The following is a 16563-nucleotide window of genomic DNA, read 5'->3' on the forward strand; positions in this document are numbered from 1 at the left end:
AATGCGGGACAATAACGTACAATGATTATTCGATATGTGTGGGTGTCCCCCATGTCGTCACCGTCGCAACTGCAGCACGGGTCGGTGCACCATGACACGTACCTCAACAGTCTGTAGCGAAAGATCACATTAGAGAAGTTCAATCAGACAAATTGTAAAGTGAGAGAATCTTAGCAACCTCATTTGTCATGAAAATTACACTCTCCCTCCTCAACCACCACCACTAAAAAAAAAAATACGAAAAATGCAAGATTATCCGACAGAACAGCACCTTCAAGCCACTTCATGTGGGGGAGCGACGTATTGTGCGGCAAAGAAGATATCAAGTTCAAGGAGTGTTTACACAAAGTAAAAGGCAAACGTACATAACGCAAATCACAGCTCAAAGAGGCTGAACCCTTTCCTAATCGTATATTAAAAAGAGGAGTGCACACGACAGCATGGCTGAATGTGCCAATCAATGCAGCAAAACATTCGCTTCCCTTCCACCTCATTTCGTAATATCACCGCAGCCTTATTCTCTAATGATTTATTAATAATAACATCCATTTCCTGAGGGGCACAAACAGTGCAGATATGTAATTTACCAACCCTTCAATGAAAACACGCAAGAATTTGTTGCTGGGACCCTCAAACACAAACATGATCGACACAACGCCACTCGGTGAGCCAACGGGCACCATTGCACTGCAAAGTCAACCGAAGACCACCGGAAATCATCACAAAACTATGCACAGCGTGGACAAATGCTCCGTATCCAGTACGAAAGTTGGGAGCAGCAGTAGCAGTGCCTTCGTATTTAATCACGCCCACCCTCACCCTCTGAGATTATTCCATTCCACCGCACAATGTGTTGTCGGCATATAGCTTGACAAAACAGGACCCCATACCCTTGCCAAGTGCAGGAAGACTTTCACCAAAACAAGTAACCAGATGGGTGGCTCACGTCCCACTGTTTTAATTCAACTCCCACGTGGGTGCGATCAGCGACTCAATATCATTGTGTGAGGTCCGCAGCACAAGCGGGTTTCCATGCAACACATAAAGGCATTCTTACGTTAGACGCCCGTAAAATGAGTGGTACGGCACAAAACCACAAATTGTTCAAAAACTAGTCCACCATAAGAGTATACACAACCCAACCACGCTCTCGACCGTCAGTCATGTCTACCAGAGGTCAACCGGACTCAAAAAAAAAAAAAACGTCCCCTCCGGTGAGGCACCCAATGTCCAGGCAAAAACAAGAAAAAAGCACACCAAAATTATTCGAAACGATCCACATGTAAAAATGCCGCGGATCCTCACCCGAGGTTAAAAGTTGAACGCTTCATCGTCAAGTCCAGGTTTGGGAGGCAGTTGCGATCCGGCAGAATCTGATCCGGGAGGTCCTCCCCCAAAAAACAAGGTCGTAGATGAACTAGCCCGGTCCCTTCCTAGTGTAGCTGCAGAAGAAGCTCCCTCGCATCCACCAAAGCTTGTCGTACTGACACTTAACCTGCGTGCAGCACCGGCAGCATGAAATGGGTTGTGAGGCTGGCCGGTGGCGATACCCGCATACATTGCCGTCGCTGTACCCCCAGCCTCCGCCGCACTTCCTGTGCCAGTGAAGTAAGGATGCCGAAGACACTGCGTAGCTGTTAGACGGTCACTCGGGTTAAACTTCAACATCTGTTCCATTAAATCGATGGCGTTTGGTGGAGCACCAGCCAATAACTGTCGTAGTGGCGTTGGAGCCACCGTTGGAAAGCGCATATTTAGGCGACGCAAGAGCTGGTAACCTTCATCCCACTCTGCGGTAGTTGGAGCCCCAAGAATTGAACAGATCTTGAACAGTTGGTCATTACCTGACGACCCCGGAAAGAGGGGTCGGTTCAGATAAAGCTCAGCAAATATGACACCGCAAGCCCATATATCTACAGGGGAATTGTAGTGAGTGGAACGGAGGATTATTTCCGGTGCCCTGTACCACCGAGTCGACACATATTCCGTGAACGGTGGCCGAGAACGAATTTCCTTAGCTAATCCAAAGTCGGCCACCTTCACAACATCCCCCTTCGTCAGCAAATTTTCAGGTTTCAGATCGCGATGCATGAAACCGTTCTTGTGCATGGCCTGTACCGCTAAAAGAGTCTGGCACATAATGCTTCGAATTTCCCGGTCATTGAAAATGCTTTGAACACCTCCCATTTGTTCGGACCGCATCCGTTGAATCCCAAAGAGGTTCATTTCCATATACTCAAATATAAGAAAGAGTTCGTTGTTCTCGCGAACAACCTCCCTTAGCTTTACGATGTTAGGATGGTGCACCTTCCTAAGAAACTGAACCTCACGTAGTTGTAAACACTCCTCCCAGTTAGAGAAACGTTGCTTCATCTTTTTAACGGCAACAACTTCTCCTGTGCTGGTGTTTTGGGCCTTACTCACGACACCGAACGAACCGTCACCTAGCTGACCCAATATCGTATACCGATTCATCTCCTCCGCACTTTCGTAAAGCAGATAACCGAAAGAAGTTTATCACTCACCTATTACTGCCCTGTATGAAGTTTTATCTCTATTAAAATATGTGTTACCTTTCCTTCCCCCCTTGGGTATCTCTGACAGTGGGGGCCACCTTTTCGTATTTCCCTCTCCTACCTCCGATAGTATACGGACCAGCGTATACGAGTTGGAGAATGTCACTAACTTAATGCGTATATTATATAATAACCAAACACAAAATCACTCTGTCAAGTTAAAAAAAAAAATTAGAAAGGAAGAGGAGGGAAAAGTCAACATGTGTAACAGGGATTTGGAAGGCAGGACAGATAACACAAAAACATGAATACGTCTCCAGGAAACCTTGACAAACGTACCCCGTGCTGCGAGGAAGTAACCACGCCAGCTTCAGTGTTGTGAATTCAAATAGAAAAAAAGTAAATTAGGAGGGACAAAAAAACATCCCCTACCCCTGCCGGCTCCCCTTTCCCCTACCTTCACAATCGCGCATGCAAATATCACTCCTGATCGTCGCCACCCTTCCCGTAACATCATACATTTCACTCGCAACAATGATAACTTGTAAATAACGGAATAACATGCAGGAACATCGAAACAGAGCGTGATAGGCGCATGAACATAGTCGTAAAACGAGTTGGATATTCACTTCTTCGGCTGGGGTTTCGCGGATCCAAACGGTTGTCCGGCCTTCACTCCGCGGAGATGGATTCCAAACGCCCGTTCCATCTTCACAAGGACGCGCTCCTCAGGCACAGCCTTACCGTTTTCGTACTCAGTCACCACACCCACTCGCTCAGCGATTTGTTGTGCGAGCATCTGTTGGGTCCATCCTTTCGCTTGGCGTGCCTTCTGGATTGCTAGGCGAAGTCCATTGTCCACACGCTTCACCTTCAGTGTCTCGGTATCCTCATCCAACCGTTTTGCGTTTGCACCTGGTCCTCCTTTCTGCACGTTGGAGCGGAAATGCTCCTTCTTGATTACCTCCACATTGCCACCCCTCTGCAGTGCTCGGTTCGCCTCCGCTTCACTTACACGAGTCGGCCTCTGCTGAGTGTTTTTCCTGTTGTGGATGTTAAACACTTGCGGCTCCCAGTCCTGGCCCGTCATGATTTGACCGCGAGCCATCTTTTAGCTTAACACTATAATTAAGAAAGACCCCTTCACTTTTCTAATTAGTGCTGCGTATTTTAAAAGCGAAAAAATTAAAAATTAAAGAGGTTAAAGATGTGGCAGGGACGGTAACTGACGACGAGACAAAAAAAAGAAAAAAAAAGACTCGCACAGCTACTGCACCCACGAAACCTTTAAAAAACATTCGTAAACAGAGCGTTAAACGCCACACGCACTAACGTAGGGCAGCATACATCAATTGCTAATTATCATTTAAGTGAACGACAAAAAACAATGAATCGCTAAAACATTATCCCCCATAAATCGGGAGTAACAAATAAAAACCAGCAACGGCACATTCTATTCCTAACATTCAACAATAGTGTCCATGCATACACTTCAAACTGCAAGACTACTACTTACCTACGCTAAAGAATTAAAACAAACGTCACCGTGCTAACAGAAATTAATATGCATCAAAGCCACTTCCACAGTTTGCGCTCGTTGCCGCTCATGATAATCGTGACCTTCTTGGCCTTTGCCCTATTTTTTTTCTCTTAAAACAAACATATATCTCATCAAAGGCAGGTTCCCCCGCGCGCACTGCGTCCGTGATCCCGCACCCTACTGAAAACAGAAGATGACGGTACAACGTACCTCAATGAAATCACTAATTCGATCTGCGCCACTCCACATAAATGGGTTTCAGCGCATCCACGCCGGAAAGTACACCAGCGCCAGCGATACCGCGTAGGATGTTTGCACCAGCGCCTCGCATCAGGGACGCAGCTCCCTCCTGTTTAATCACCTGCAACATACAATCCATCGAGTTCTTGTACTTCACAGCAGCACCTGATGTCATCATCATGCGCCGGCGAACGGTGTCCAACGGGTAAGAAAGAAGCCCCGCCACAATAGTCACAGCCCATCCAAGGAAGAAGTTTACGATGAATGTGTCCACAGGAAGCATTGGCTGAAGGGTGTCGTAAAGACCAAAGTAGAAACCACGGTACACAACAATACCAATACAGGATACCACAAAGCCACGATACAACCCAGCGATGCCATCACTCTTCCATGTCTTGACATAGCAGTCCACAATACCGTTAAATTGGCGCTCCCCACCACCCTTCACAGACTTCGTGTCGTTAGCGAGACGGGTACGGACGTAGTCCAAGGAATACACAAAACAAAGAGATGCAGCACCAGCGAGACCACCAGATGCCATGTTACCCATAAACCACTTGCCATAGCCATCCTTCTCCTTTTTGTAATTGAACATCCTCTTAAATTTATCCTTAAAGGCGAAATTCAGCGCCTGAGTTGGAAAGTAACGCAGAACATTTGACAGGTTACCTCGCCAAAGCGGATACACGCCCTCCGTGCTGATGGTGCGCCGAAAGCAGTCAACGACACCGTTGTATGGCTTGTCCAGTCGGCCTTGCTTCATCATCTCTCCCTGGTTCTGTACGAGCAGTTTTACTCTTTCGATTGGAGCAGCCGCCGTCTTGGATAAACCGGCAGCGACACCACCAATCATAAACTCCTCAAGGAACCCAAGTTTGGGGGCCGGTTCCCGCTTTTTATCCGTCATCCTGATAATGCAAAAAGGTGTGCGATACTTCCTGAGAGAAAAATATATATAGCAGTAAGGAATTATAATTCTTTTTTTTTTACAAACTTTAAGAAATGCAAGGGATGGTTGGGAACATTGCCTAATCGAAAGTGCGTGCTAAATATAACGATCGAAAATTGCTCCGTCATAAAAAAGTAATTAAAACAAAAATAACAAATTTACCGAATGCCCCACGATGGTAACAGCCACACTGTACACCACGCGCTGTGCCCCGTTATTTCCCAGTGAGTTTCTACAGATTGCGCTCGTTGCCGCTCATGATAATCGTGACCTTCTTGGCCTTTGCCCTATTTTTTTTCTCTTAAAACAAACATATATCTCATCAAAGGCAGGTTCCCCCGCGCGCACTGCGTCCGTGATCCCGCACCCTACTGAAAACAGAAGATGACGGTACAACGTACCTCAATGAAATCACTAATTCGATCTGCGCCACTCCACATAAATGGGTTTCAGCGCATCCACGCCGGAAAGTACACCAGCGCCAGCGATACCGCGTAGGATGTTTGCACCAGCGCCTCGCATCAGGGACGCAGCTCCCTCCTGTTTAATCACCTGCAACATACAATCCATCGAGTTCTTGTACTTCACAGCAGCACCTGATGTCATCATCATGCGCCGGCGAACGGTGTCCAACGGGTAAGAAAGAAGCCCCGCCACAATAGTCACAGCCCATCCAAGGAAGAAGTTTACGATGAATGTGTCCACAGGAAGCATTGGCTGAAGGGTGTCGTAAAGACCAAAGTAGAAACCACGGTACACAACAATACCAATACAGGATACCACAAAGCCACGATACAACCCAGCGATGCCATCACTCTTCCATGTCTTGACATAGCAGTCCACAATACCGTTAAATTGGCGCTCCCCACCACCCTTCACAGACTTCGTGTCGTTAGCGAGACGGGTACGGACGTAGTCCAAGGAATACACAAAACAAAGAGATGCAGCACCAGCGAGACCACCAGATGCCATGTTACCCATAAACCACTTGCCATAGCCATCCTTCTCCTTTTTGTAATTGAACATCCTCTTAAATTTATCCTTAAAGGCGAAATTCAGCGCCTGAGTTGGAAAGTAACGCAGAACATTTGACAGGTTACCTCGCCAAAGCGGATACACGCCCTCCGTGCTGATGGTGCGCCGAAAGCAGTCAACGACACCGTTGTATGGCTTGTCCAGTCGGCCTTGCTTCATCATCTCTCCCTGGTTCTGTACGAGCAGTTTTACTCTTTCGATTGGAGCAGCCGCCGTCTTGGATAAACCGGCAGCGACACCACCAATCATAAACTCCTCAAGGAACCCAAGTTTGGGGGCCGGTTCCCGCTTTTTATCCGTCATCCTGATAATGCAAAAAGGTGTGCGATACTTCCTGAGAGAAAAATATATATAGCAGTAAGGAATTATAATTCTTTTTTTTTTACAAACTTTAAGAAATGCAAGGGATGGTTGGGAACATTGCCTAATCGAAAGTGCGTGCTAAATATAACGATCGAAAATTGCTCCGTCATAAAAAAGTAATTAAAACAAAAATAACAAATTTACCGAATGCCCCACGATGGTAACAGCCACACTGTACACCACGCGCTGTGCCCCGTTATTTCCCAGTGAGTTTCTACAGATTGCGCTCGTTGCCGCTCATGATAATCGTGACCTTCTTGGCCTTTGCCCTATTTTTTTTCTCTTAAAACAAACATATATCTCATCAAAGGCAGGTTCCCCCGCGCGCACTGCGTCCGTGATCCCGCACCCTACTGAAAACAGAAGATGACGGTACAACGTACCTCAATGAAATCACTAATTCGATCTGCGCCACTCCACATAAATGGGTTTCAGCGCATCCACGCCGGAAAGTACACCAGCGCCAGCGATACCGCGTAGGATGTTTGCACCAGCGCCTCGCATCAGGGACGCAGCTCCCTCCTGTTTAATCACCTGCAACATACAATCCATCGAGTTCTTGTACTTCACAGCAGCACCTGATGTCATCATCATGCGCCGGCGAACGGTGTCCAACGGGTAAGAAAGAAGCCCCGCCACAATAGTCACAGCCCATCCAAGGAAGAAGTTTACGATGAATGTGTCCACAGGAAGCATTGGCTGAAGGGTGTCGTAAAGACCAAAGTAGAAACCACGGTACACAACAATACCAATACAGGATACCACAAAGCCACGATACAACCCAGCGATGCCATCACTCTTCCATGTCTTGACATAGCAGTCCACAATACCGTTAAATTGGCGCTCCCCACCACCCTTCACAGACTTCGTGTCGTTAGCGAGACGGGTACGGACGTAGTCCAAGGAATACACAAAACAAAGAGATGCAGCACCAGCGAGACCACCAGATGCCATGTTACCCATAAACCACTTGCCATAGCCATCCTTCTCCTTTTTGTAATTGAACATCCTCTTAAATTTATCCTTAAAGGCGAAATTCAGCGCCTGAGTTGGAAAGTAACGCAGAACATTTGACAGGTTACCTCGCCAAAGCGGATACACGCCCTCCGTGCTGATGGTGCGCCGAAAGCAGTCAACGACACCGTTGTATGGCTTGTCCAGTCGGCCTTGCTTCATCATCTCTCCCTGGTTCTGTACGAGCAGTTTTACTCTTTCGATTGGAGCAGCCGCCGTCTTGGATAAACCGGCAGCGACACCACCAATCATAAACTCCTCAAGGAACCCAAGTTTGGGGGCCGGTTCCCGCTTTTTATCCGTCATCCTGATAATGCAAAAAGGTGTGCGATACTTCCTGAGAGAAAAATATATATAGCAGTAAGGAATTATTTAGCAAAAAATAATTTTTTGCGGTGAGGGTTAATAGTTTAGTAGTTATCGATGATGTACTTACAAAAATTCTTTATTATGCTAACATATCTATCTTTCTTTTTGGTGAAAGAAATTTAAGCAGTTATAATTGACTCATGTTGATTCCATATACCCTTCTTGACGCTGAGTGTTTTTTTAATTTCGTTTATCACCTTTTGCATCTTTTTTTCTTGTAGCCACGGGACACCACCAAAATATTCCTGTTATTACCATCAAAAGCATTGAGGAAGGACGAGTAATCTACACTATATATGCAAATCTTGGCTCAATGTTGTCATTAGTCATACGGTCCATATGCACCAGACGCGGCTAGTCGGGCCGAAAAATGCGTGCAATTTTCTCAACCAATCTTTCTGCACGTAGACGCATGCCCTTAAATGTTCGTATATTTACGTATACATGTATATTTGGGGCACTTGATATTCGATGCGTTACAAGGAATTCCTTGTTTCCTCTCCGTTTAAATGCCTACGAGAAATGAAAAGTAGATTGGGGGAAATACACACAGCTGCTTTGCCTAAGTTTTGCCTTGTTTTTCTATATAGTCTAAACAACAATACTTTAATTCATGCCTAAATATCCATTTTTATGTACCTCATTGCAAAAGATGAATCAATCTGAAGAAAAATAATGTAAATATGAAAGGGATGTGAGAAACCACGCTGACACAGGAAAGTAACAAACAATTTAAGAGGAAGGCACCAAGTGCATGAGATAAAATGTTTAGATATAATTTTATATCAAGATGGAGCACACATGCGCAAATGGCAACTACCTCGGTTGGTCAACAAAAACTCTCTTACGGAGAGTGGGCGACAGAAGTCACTTCTGAGAACCTGAAAACGGGTGAAACAATGCGAAATTGCGCTCATATATACAGTTCCGTGCTCATATGCATACGTTTAATACGTTATTCGTTTTTCGTCTCGCTTGTTTTCCAAATTACCGGCACCTACGATGTGTATGAAAGAGAAAGTCAAAAGAACTAAGAAAGAAAAATCCGAAGATGGTCAAGAGTACTTCGGAATTAAAATCATCGCATAGCGAAACTCAAGCACTTCGGGACCCCCATTTAACAAAGTTCGTGTAGTTGGCCAAGCGACTATCTCAATTCTGACTATGCCTTCCATACAAATCGCCTTTAATTTTCTTTTCACCTTTTAATATGAAAGTTACCATCAATCTTAGATATAGCAGCATCAGCAGCAAACGGCACGTCCAATATATCAAATGACCGATTATTTCTGTTGCACTTAAAATAAAGAACGTCAGTGGTTGTTTCAATCGCAGCAGGACAGATACACGTTTTCTGACACTAGAGCGTCCAGTGAATTAACTACTTCCACCACGCGTGCTTCATTGATCACGATTAGTTAAGTGTGTGTGGGAAAACGGTAACCTTAGGGTTCATGTCTCCGGTAGCTGAACCTCAAATTTTTCACTTATCACCCACTACACAACTTCACATTTTAAACATAGCCGGTGCTCGCAGAACTATTTCCGTGATCTTCTTTTTACTATTCTTTCCCTATCACATTGATTCGTAGAATGCGTTTAAGTCACCCCAATGAATAAACTCAAACCTTTCAAGTGTCTTAGAAACCGGAGAGGTGATCTCACACCCACGACTACATCCCACTACAGGTGGGGAAATCCTCCTTTTAGGTGCATCTACAACAATCTGAAGATCCAAACCTACCCCCCCCCCCCAAGTAAAACCCTTATGTGACAAAAACAAGGTCCCTATACGCATCAGAAACTGCATAAACCAAACGATGTACCGCACAAGCTGAAAGTTCTAGCTTTGTACCGATATATCATCGTTACTGTTATAGCAATTAGATCCGTGAAAGAAGTTCAAACTGTATCGAGCGTCAAGAAGTAGCGTCCATAAATGGTAATTATAATAATATACGGCCAGTTGTCACCGTGCGAAAACGCAACTCATATATTAGCACCGCTTCCAAGATGGAGATGGTCTGAACATGGGGAACGACCCTGACGGAAAGTATCGTGAGGTTCCAAAGCCCATCAGGGCTAAACCCCGCAGTCCATATACTCGACTCGGTCACGGGGGTGCATAACGAAATCAGCATCACCACCGTCCGCAACAAGAAACCCCTGCGGATACCTTTCACAGAGTAAATAAAATTCTCTAAACAAAATTACCTTAGGATGTTGTGTCACAAAAACAAACTAAACCCAGCATCCACTAGGCCTCTGCACCTTTTCCAGTAATATATCGGATGAATCGGAGCGCTGAGTCGAACGCGGTACTCTAGGTTAGGCATTTCATTTCCTCTCACGGTACCAACGCCTCGCTTTTTTTTTATAATTCATTGCTTTGTGGCATGCGAGGCGTAAAGCTCAGCCGCCGCTCTCTTAGAAGCGGTCCTGCCTTCATTAAGACATTTGGTGTGTCAGCGACATTATCCGTGCTTCTTTCATTGTGAAATCTAACCGTAGTCATAGTAGCAGGCAAATGTCTTCCTCCATTGCCAACAGGACCTCCATATTTATTTTTTATTTAAAAGCCTTTAGTCTGTAAAGTTACGCTGAACTCCTGACAAACAGCAGCACAATGAGTATGATCTAACAATCCACTGGACAGAACAGTGGCAGCACGCTCCACATGTCACTCATCGAACAATGACCGAATTTTCCATATTTCTATCTCCTCTAAATTCACATCACCGAGCTCATGTTTTTCTCAAGCATTACTCAACATGGAAACAAATCCGCTCCACACATCATTTTTTTCTGTTAACGGCGGCAAACAAGCGACAATGATTATTACCCGAAGTCGGTAGTAAAAGAGTGTCCATGGCCCTAACGCATAGCTTTTCATGCGACCATCCAGCCTTCCGTACCATAACTGATACCCTTCAGACACTCCAACGGCGATCGAGCACAAAACTATCCTTGTTCATGCTCCGACACGCATCCGCTGGCAATAACAACCAAATATCTTATTGATAAAACCAGAATTTCCATGAAAAAAGAGATAATCCATAGAGGAAAGTTGGTTCACCCACTGGCATCGCACTTTCAGATTTTGGTAGGTTGACGCAGTATTACTTCAAACAATCACCAATTCCCTGGACGATACATGCGTCATTACATTTTATTTTCGAAGTTCCCACATTGGTATAAAGCCACAGTTTTCATTGACCCACCGAACCGAGAAAGAAAATCATTTCGGTACCGCCTTAACGATGAACGTTTTTCTCTTTTTTTTTTTTAGCAATGCCCGAAGAAACCTCACTCTTCTATACAGCATTGTTAGCTCCATAGCGGTCGATGAGACTGTGAACGCAACGTTTCCCGTAAAGATATCGGCACACGTCCATTTAAAATAATATCAAGTCAGCAGCTGCTGCTGACACTTAAACTCCCGATTCCTTACAAAAAAAGAGAGGGAAAAGAGAAGTTCTCTCTCCCTCTCTCTCTCTCTCTCTCTCTCTCTCTGTGTGTGTGTGTGTGTGTGTGTGTGTGTGTGTGTGTGTGTGTGTGTGTGTGTGTGTGTGTGTGTGTGTGTGTGTGTGTGACCTCGAAAGTGATCACCAAATCGCCAACCCTAATTCCCCATATCCTGCCGGTCCCACGGCGCATCCGTTGGTTATGCCTCCCTACACACCTGACAAAAAGCAACCACATACCCCTCGAACTTCCTATCTTTGTAGTTTCATGAAGGTTTCCGACCTATCGCCACAGTTGTTTTACCCCGACCCCAACGAATTATCAACATTGCTGGTGGATCACCATTTTGAAGACTACCCATTCTCGCCGTGAAAGCAGTCCTAATTGTGGATAAAGCAAGAGAGGGCGCACACCCTGAACCCGCCGGTGACGTGCCTCGTCATGGCTAGCCCTCCCATACCAACGCAGAAACCACAACAGGGGCAGCCGACGCATCGGCGCCCACTGAGGAGCGATGCGGCCGCACTGCCTGCTGCTCGTATTGGTCCTCATGAGATAATAAGAGCCACCCCTCCCCGCGCCCCAAAATCAGTCAGTACACGTGCCTTCGCATTGTTCAATGCAACGCCGCTAATTTAGGTGACGTGACCGCTGGTCCAACGCCCCTGTACAGTTATTCCCCCTCGGCAGTGCTTATCGCACCCTCGCGGGAGCTTCCCCACGCCGCCGCCGGCGAATGCATCCGGCAGCCCGGCTGTCAGTTGTAGCACGTACCAGAACGCGTTTTCAGTTTCGTTGCGGCACCATTTCTCCGCAGCACGTAGTGGAAGAAGTGGAAACTCCTCACGCCAGATCCCCTCCATGGCTACCCACGACCATTCCCTACATTGTCAGCATTTCTAGAGGTATTTTCCGCCTCCTAACCTGGCACTGCTTCTCCCCCATCGTCTTGTTTTCAGGTGATCGCATGCAACCACCCACCGGTTCATCCACTAGCGTTCTGTTGCAGCCCCTGGGGCGCCGTCGGGTTACCCAGCTCCGCACGGACGCGAAAAGAAACATGATGAAGGGGAGTGGGCGCGGCTCCTCGTCCTTTTGACGAGAGTACGCGCACTTGGCGGTACCATAACACTACTGGAAGACAATATGCAAACTGCCTCCAATCCCCTATATACCCGTATGATCCCCCCTTCAACAACACACTGTCCACGAAAATATTTCAACTACTGGTAACTCAATGGGTGTGGTAACGTTTCATTGAAATCGCCGCACCGGCTTCATGATTCCGACAGCCTCCAGGAACTTATGCACCTCCTCTCCATGGAGTAAAAGGTCTGATTTAATTGCGCGATGTGAAACGTATGTTGGAAACAATAGTGTTGATGTGAATCTGTCTGGTGTCCGTGGTTCATCCGTGTGTCGGCCTCCTGCCCCTCAGCTCAAATCTCTCCCCTAAACACGCACTGTGATATGCTCCGTGGCGCCTCAGTGGATTGACTATGTGCGTAAACGTTTATTGGCATATTATGTGTCACATATTACTTTCCATCAGTCCTTTAATCTTGACTTAGCATTAACGCTTGCTCATTCGGAGGAGCCGTATCGTTACAACGGTTCTGCCCCCACATTGTACAGTATCATGGTTTAACTTCCGTCTTGAGGTGAGTGAAAAGCACGTACCGAAGCTGGGCACAAAGATGCTGTATTAAATTTGTTTCTTCTACTTAACACTTTCTTTAGGGGAAACAATTCTATAAATAATCTCTGCTTTTGTTTGACACTCATTATAACACAACGTCGCGAAGTTTCTGCCAGTTCCTACGCCGTGCATGGTGTGCATGATTCCTGGCAGTCAACACTGTGCACCCAATCCTATGACGTGGATGCTGCACTCCTGTGTTGCAGGCCGCTACGTTCATAGCGGGCGCCATCCTCGTTTATGCTCTATGATACGCCTGCGATGTTATAGCTCAGTTTTTGTGCAGCGGCGAGTGACCAGCGGCCACTTTCCCACACATCCCGACTCTCCACGTCGATGCAGATTCTATCGCTATGTCGGCAACCTGAAGTCTATTTCCCCCTTTTCTGCATCTCGCGTGTCACCATTCCACGTACGTATTGAAACGTTACTTGGAGTACCTTTTGTGCTCCACCAATCTCCGCTCATTCTCCGCCAATGAGAAAGGTGAACGGGAGCTGCCTAGGGTGTTCCAGTAGCCTGATCACCGCCTTTGTTAGGTTAGATGAAACCAAGTGCTCCCGAAGCCGCAATACAACAATGTACAGACTTCGTGGTGTGTGAACAATGATGCTTTCTTTCTCTTGTCGCACCACCGGCGCCATGTTACACACAAAGAAACCGTGCTGGACGTTGGAGGTTCCATTTCCGCAGACATGTTAAAAAAGGGAAGGAACTTCATTTTAATTATTAACAAAGGGGTGCCGAGTGCCGTAACTTTTCCATGCCCTATGCTGAACTATCCATTTTTTGAGAGTGGCTCGTCTAAGCGAGCTGCTGCTCCTCGTTCTGTTGGGAAGGAGGCTGCGGAGAGGGTGGGCGCGTTGCCTCCATGAACTTTACGTATTTATTGCACTGTCCTCTGCTTTGGTCCACTTTGTGAAATGCGTCTGAGGCACTCACCAACTCGTCGGTCGTCATATGTTCTCGCAGCGTTTTCTCTGCCATATCCTTCGGGGAGGCATTGCAGTGAGAGTGCCATGTGGGACGCGGGTCGGAGAAGTGGTTGATGTTGCGGAAGCCTTCGAAGTTATAGCGCAAATGCTCCTCTTCTCCTTTCGTGCGGCATGATTCTCACACTGAGGCTTCCACTAAGCAGGCTGCAACTCGTCTGCTGACTTTTTGGCTTATTCTTTTCCCATATTTCAGTGTTGAAGTGTCTCTCTTGCCGCCGTCGGGAATCGAGCACAGTCATATGAAGGCGCTTGCTTCGGCAGCCAAAGGTGGTTCCGTTCAGTATTTGTTTGTGGGGACATTTGTCTTCCTTACCTTTTCGGCCACCTCTTTTCCCATGGAGTAAGGCCTCTGGTACTGTTCTGCCCGATAATCTTTGCCCCGTTCGTTCCATCATGAATAATAGTTACAAAAGTGTGTGTCTGTACGGCAGCGGATATTTCTCCAGTCCCCAATCGCTTCGGTTGCTTTTACTCTTTTGAAGCACGGTTCGGAAAGCGGTAGCTCAGTGCACTTCCATGGAAATAGCGATCACAGACAGGATATCAGTTGTTTGTCTGAGCTGACGTGGGCATGAAACAGTATCATGTGCTGTCTTTTGTCGGCAGTGACCAAATGTGTCAAGGCGAGCCTCGGGGAATCGTTTTGCTGTTCCTGTTGTGGCTCCTACTTTCCGTGGGGAGGGTAAGCGGAAGCGAGCGTGTCAGTTCAAGGAATTGAAGAAGGTGCACTGTTACGCGGACAAATTCGCGTCCGGGAATACTCCAACTAACAACCACACACGCACACTGCTCTTCCACCTGAGGCTGTTACGCCAGTTCCCTTTCAAGTGGCGTTGAGCTGATCAACCTCTGCTGCAGACGAGAAATTGCTCTGAAACAAGGGGCAGGAGACGATCCTTTCCCTAACCGCCTGTCTCAAAGAGCGATTTGCCTTTCCGGAGGACCTAACCTCATTTCGCTCACTCTTTGGGAGATGAGTCGGGAGTCTGCCTTGGCACCACCACTGCAAAGTAGTTTTGACGGGTCTTGCGTCGTCGATGGGTCCGCCTTCGCGTATCTGGAGTCCCTCCGAGGATTCCGCATGTCCGAGTGCAGGTCTGTGGCGCGCCCCAGGGCGAGTTCATGTGGTGGCGCTGCCGCTGAAGCCTAGTGTTGCTGCGGGTGGTTTGCAGGTGCTCAGTTTTCTTTTCCGGAGGGAGGCATCTGGTCGTGGTGCCTTTGCGATTTAATGTTACGGCCGGGCTGTACAGTGTCCTCCCCGTAGACCGTAAGGACATCAAGCGAATCTTTTTTTATGTTGTTGCCGGTGCGCGGAGCTTTTGCCTCCGTTCTGGTTATGTTGCTTATAGTTCTTGGCCGTGAGGTGGCGGCTTTCTTCGCTTGCGTCGTCGGCGTCTCAATCGGCGCCGAGTGCTATTCGCGTTTCTGAGGATAGAAGATTGCCCTCATTGTCTCTTGAGCCGCTTCCGTGAGAGGCGCGGCTGCCGGCTATGGAGAAGTGTAGAGACTGGCTGTGCCCGCCGCGATGAGTGAGAATTGGCAGCTAATCTGTAGCTGCTCTGTACGGTCCTGGCGCTATTTGAGGTATGGGTCCGTTGAAATTGAAGCACGTAGGCTTTCGGCCTTAAAATGTGTTACCCGCTTTTGTGGGAGGTGTTGCCGTGGGGCGAAGAGCGGCTTGCTTTCGGGGAGGGCTGCTTCAGATAGCTATCTCTAACTCCTTTGAATTTTCCAATGGTCGTTTTCGTCGGTCACTGTCATCGCACGGTCGGCTACGCATCTTCCTTTTCATTTGTCGGATCTCGCTGCCACAGATCTTTTGCGCGGTCCCCTCTTGTGGTTTTAAAGACAGCGATTGCTTGTCGCACTAGTTGCCATTATTGTTGTTTTGGATGAATCGTACCGCACCCTCGTCCAGTCCTTTAGCACGCCTCGCTGCAGGTTCTTTCACTGCTCTTCGCCCACCTTTTACGCTGAGGTGTTGGTGGTGCGAGGACAGGTTGGTAATTTGACTCCTAGGGCGTTTTTGTCCGTTTTCAGTGCTCTTCTGCTGCTACTTCTCATGGCGTATATGCGGTTGCTGTCGCTTCTTGTCCCTGCTATTCCTGCGTTTCCGACTGCCTTTCGCTGACTGTGCGTGTGCGTAGCATTCCGTATCCTCTGAGACTATTTTAGGGATGTAGGAACTGAACCTTCATGCAGCAGAAGGCCGTACCCCTTCCACAGTGTGCTTCACGGAGCTTCTTCATGTGACTCTATATCTTGCACTTCTTCTGGTGAGCTGCGGTTTCAGAAAGGTGCTCGTGCGGCCCCTCCCCTTTCACTTCGTGATATCGTGTTCGATGCTTGGTCTTTTCTTTTTGATTGCTAACCGCATA

General features: G+C 47.2%; 6 protein-coding genes across 6 annotated transcripts, besides 4 other annotated features; 1 reads left to right on the forward strand and 5 right to left on the reverse strand.

Moving 5' to 3' along the window:
- Window positions 1–1311: 1311 nt before the first annotated feature.
- Tb10.61.1850 (protein kinase, putative) lies at window positions 1312–2475 on the reverse strand (the record flags this gene model as incomplete). The annotated part of the gene is made up of 1 exon (XM_822865.1): window positions 1312–2475. One exon carries the CDS (start codon window positions 2473–2475, stop codon window positions 1312–1314), a length of 1164 nt encoding a protein of 387 aa, XP_827958.1.
- Window positions 2476–3141: 666 nt separating this feature from the next.
- On the reverse strand, window positions 3142–3624 carry Tb10.61.1840 (hypothetical protein, conserved; the record flags this gene model as incomplete). The annotated part of the gene is made up of 1 exon (XM_822866.1): window positions 3142–3624. The coding sequence occupies one exon, from the start codon at window positions 3622–3624 to the stop codon at window positions 3142–3144; it is 483 nt and encodes a 160-aa protein (XP_827959.1).
- Window positions 3625–4279: 655 nt separating this feature from the next.
- Window positions 4280–5203, reverse strand: Tb10.61.1830 (mitochondrial carrier protein, putative; the record flags this gene model as incomplete). The annotated part of the gene is made up of 1 exon (XM_822867.1): window positions 4280–5203. One exon carries the CDS (start codon window positions 5201–5203, stop codon window positions 4280–4282), a length of 924 nt encoding a protein of 307 aa, XP_827960.1.
- Window positions 5204–5659: 456 nt separating this feature from the next.
- On the reverse strand, window positions 5660–6583 carry Tb10.61.1820 (mitochondrial carrier protein, putative; the record flags this gene model as incomplete). The annotated part of the gene is made up of 1 exon (XM_822868.1): window positions 5660–6583. One exon carries the CDS (start codon window positions 6581–6583, stop codon window positions 5660–5662), a length of 924 nt encoding a protein of 307 aa, XP_827961.1.
- A 456-nt stretch (window positions 6584–7039) lies between these two features.
- On the reverse strand, window positions 7040–7963 carry Tb10.61.1810 (mitochondrial carrier protein, putative; the record flags this gene model as incomplete). The annotated part of the gene is made up of 1 exon (XM_822869.1): window positions 7040–7963. One exon carries the CDS (start codon window positions 7961–7963, stop codon window positions 7040–7042), a length of 924 nt encoding a protein of 307 aa, XP_827962.1.
- Window positions 7964–10583: 2620 nt separating this feature from the next.
- Window positions 10584–10604: a sequence feature (AT_rich).
- Window positions 10605–11502: 898 nt separating this feature from the next.
- Window positions 11503–11539: a microsatellite.
- Window positions 11539–11618: a microsatellite.
- A 609-nt stretch (window positions 11619–12227) lies between these two features.
- On the forward strand, window positions 12228–12590 carry Tb10.61.1800 (hypothetical protein, unlikely; the record flags this gene model as incomplete). Its single annotated transcript, XM_822870.1, has 1 exon — window positions 12228–12590. One exon carries the CDS (start codon window positions 12228–12230, stop codon window positions 12588–12590), a length of 363 nt encoding a protein of 120 aa, XP_827963.1.
- Window positions 12591–12866: 276 nt separating this feature from the next.
- Window positions 12867–13862: a repeat region.
- Between the last annotated feature and the right edge of the window lie 2701 nt (window positions 13863–16563).

This window comes from Trypanosoma brucei, chromosome 10 (genome assembly GCF_000002445.2).
Source record: "Trypanosoma brucei brucei TREU927 chromosome 10, whole genome shotgun sequence".
Taxonomy (NCBI): domain Eukaryota; phylum Euglenozoa; class Kinetoplastea; order Trypanosomatida; family Trypanosomatidae; genus Trypanosoma; species Trypanosoma brucei.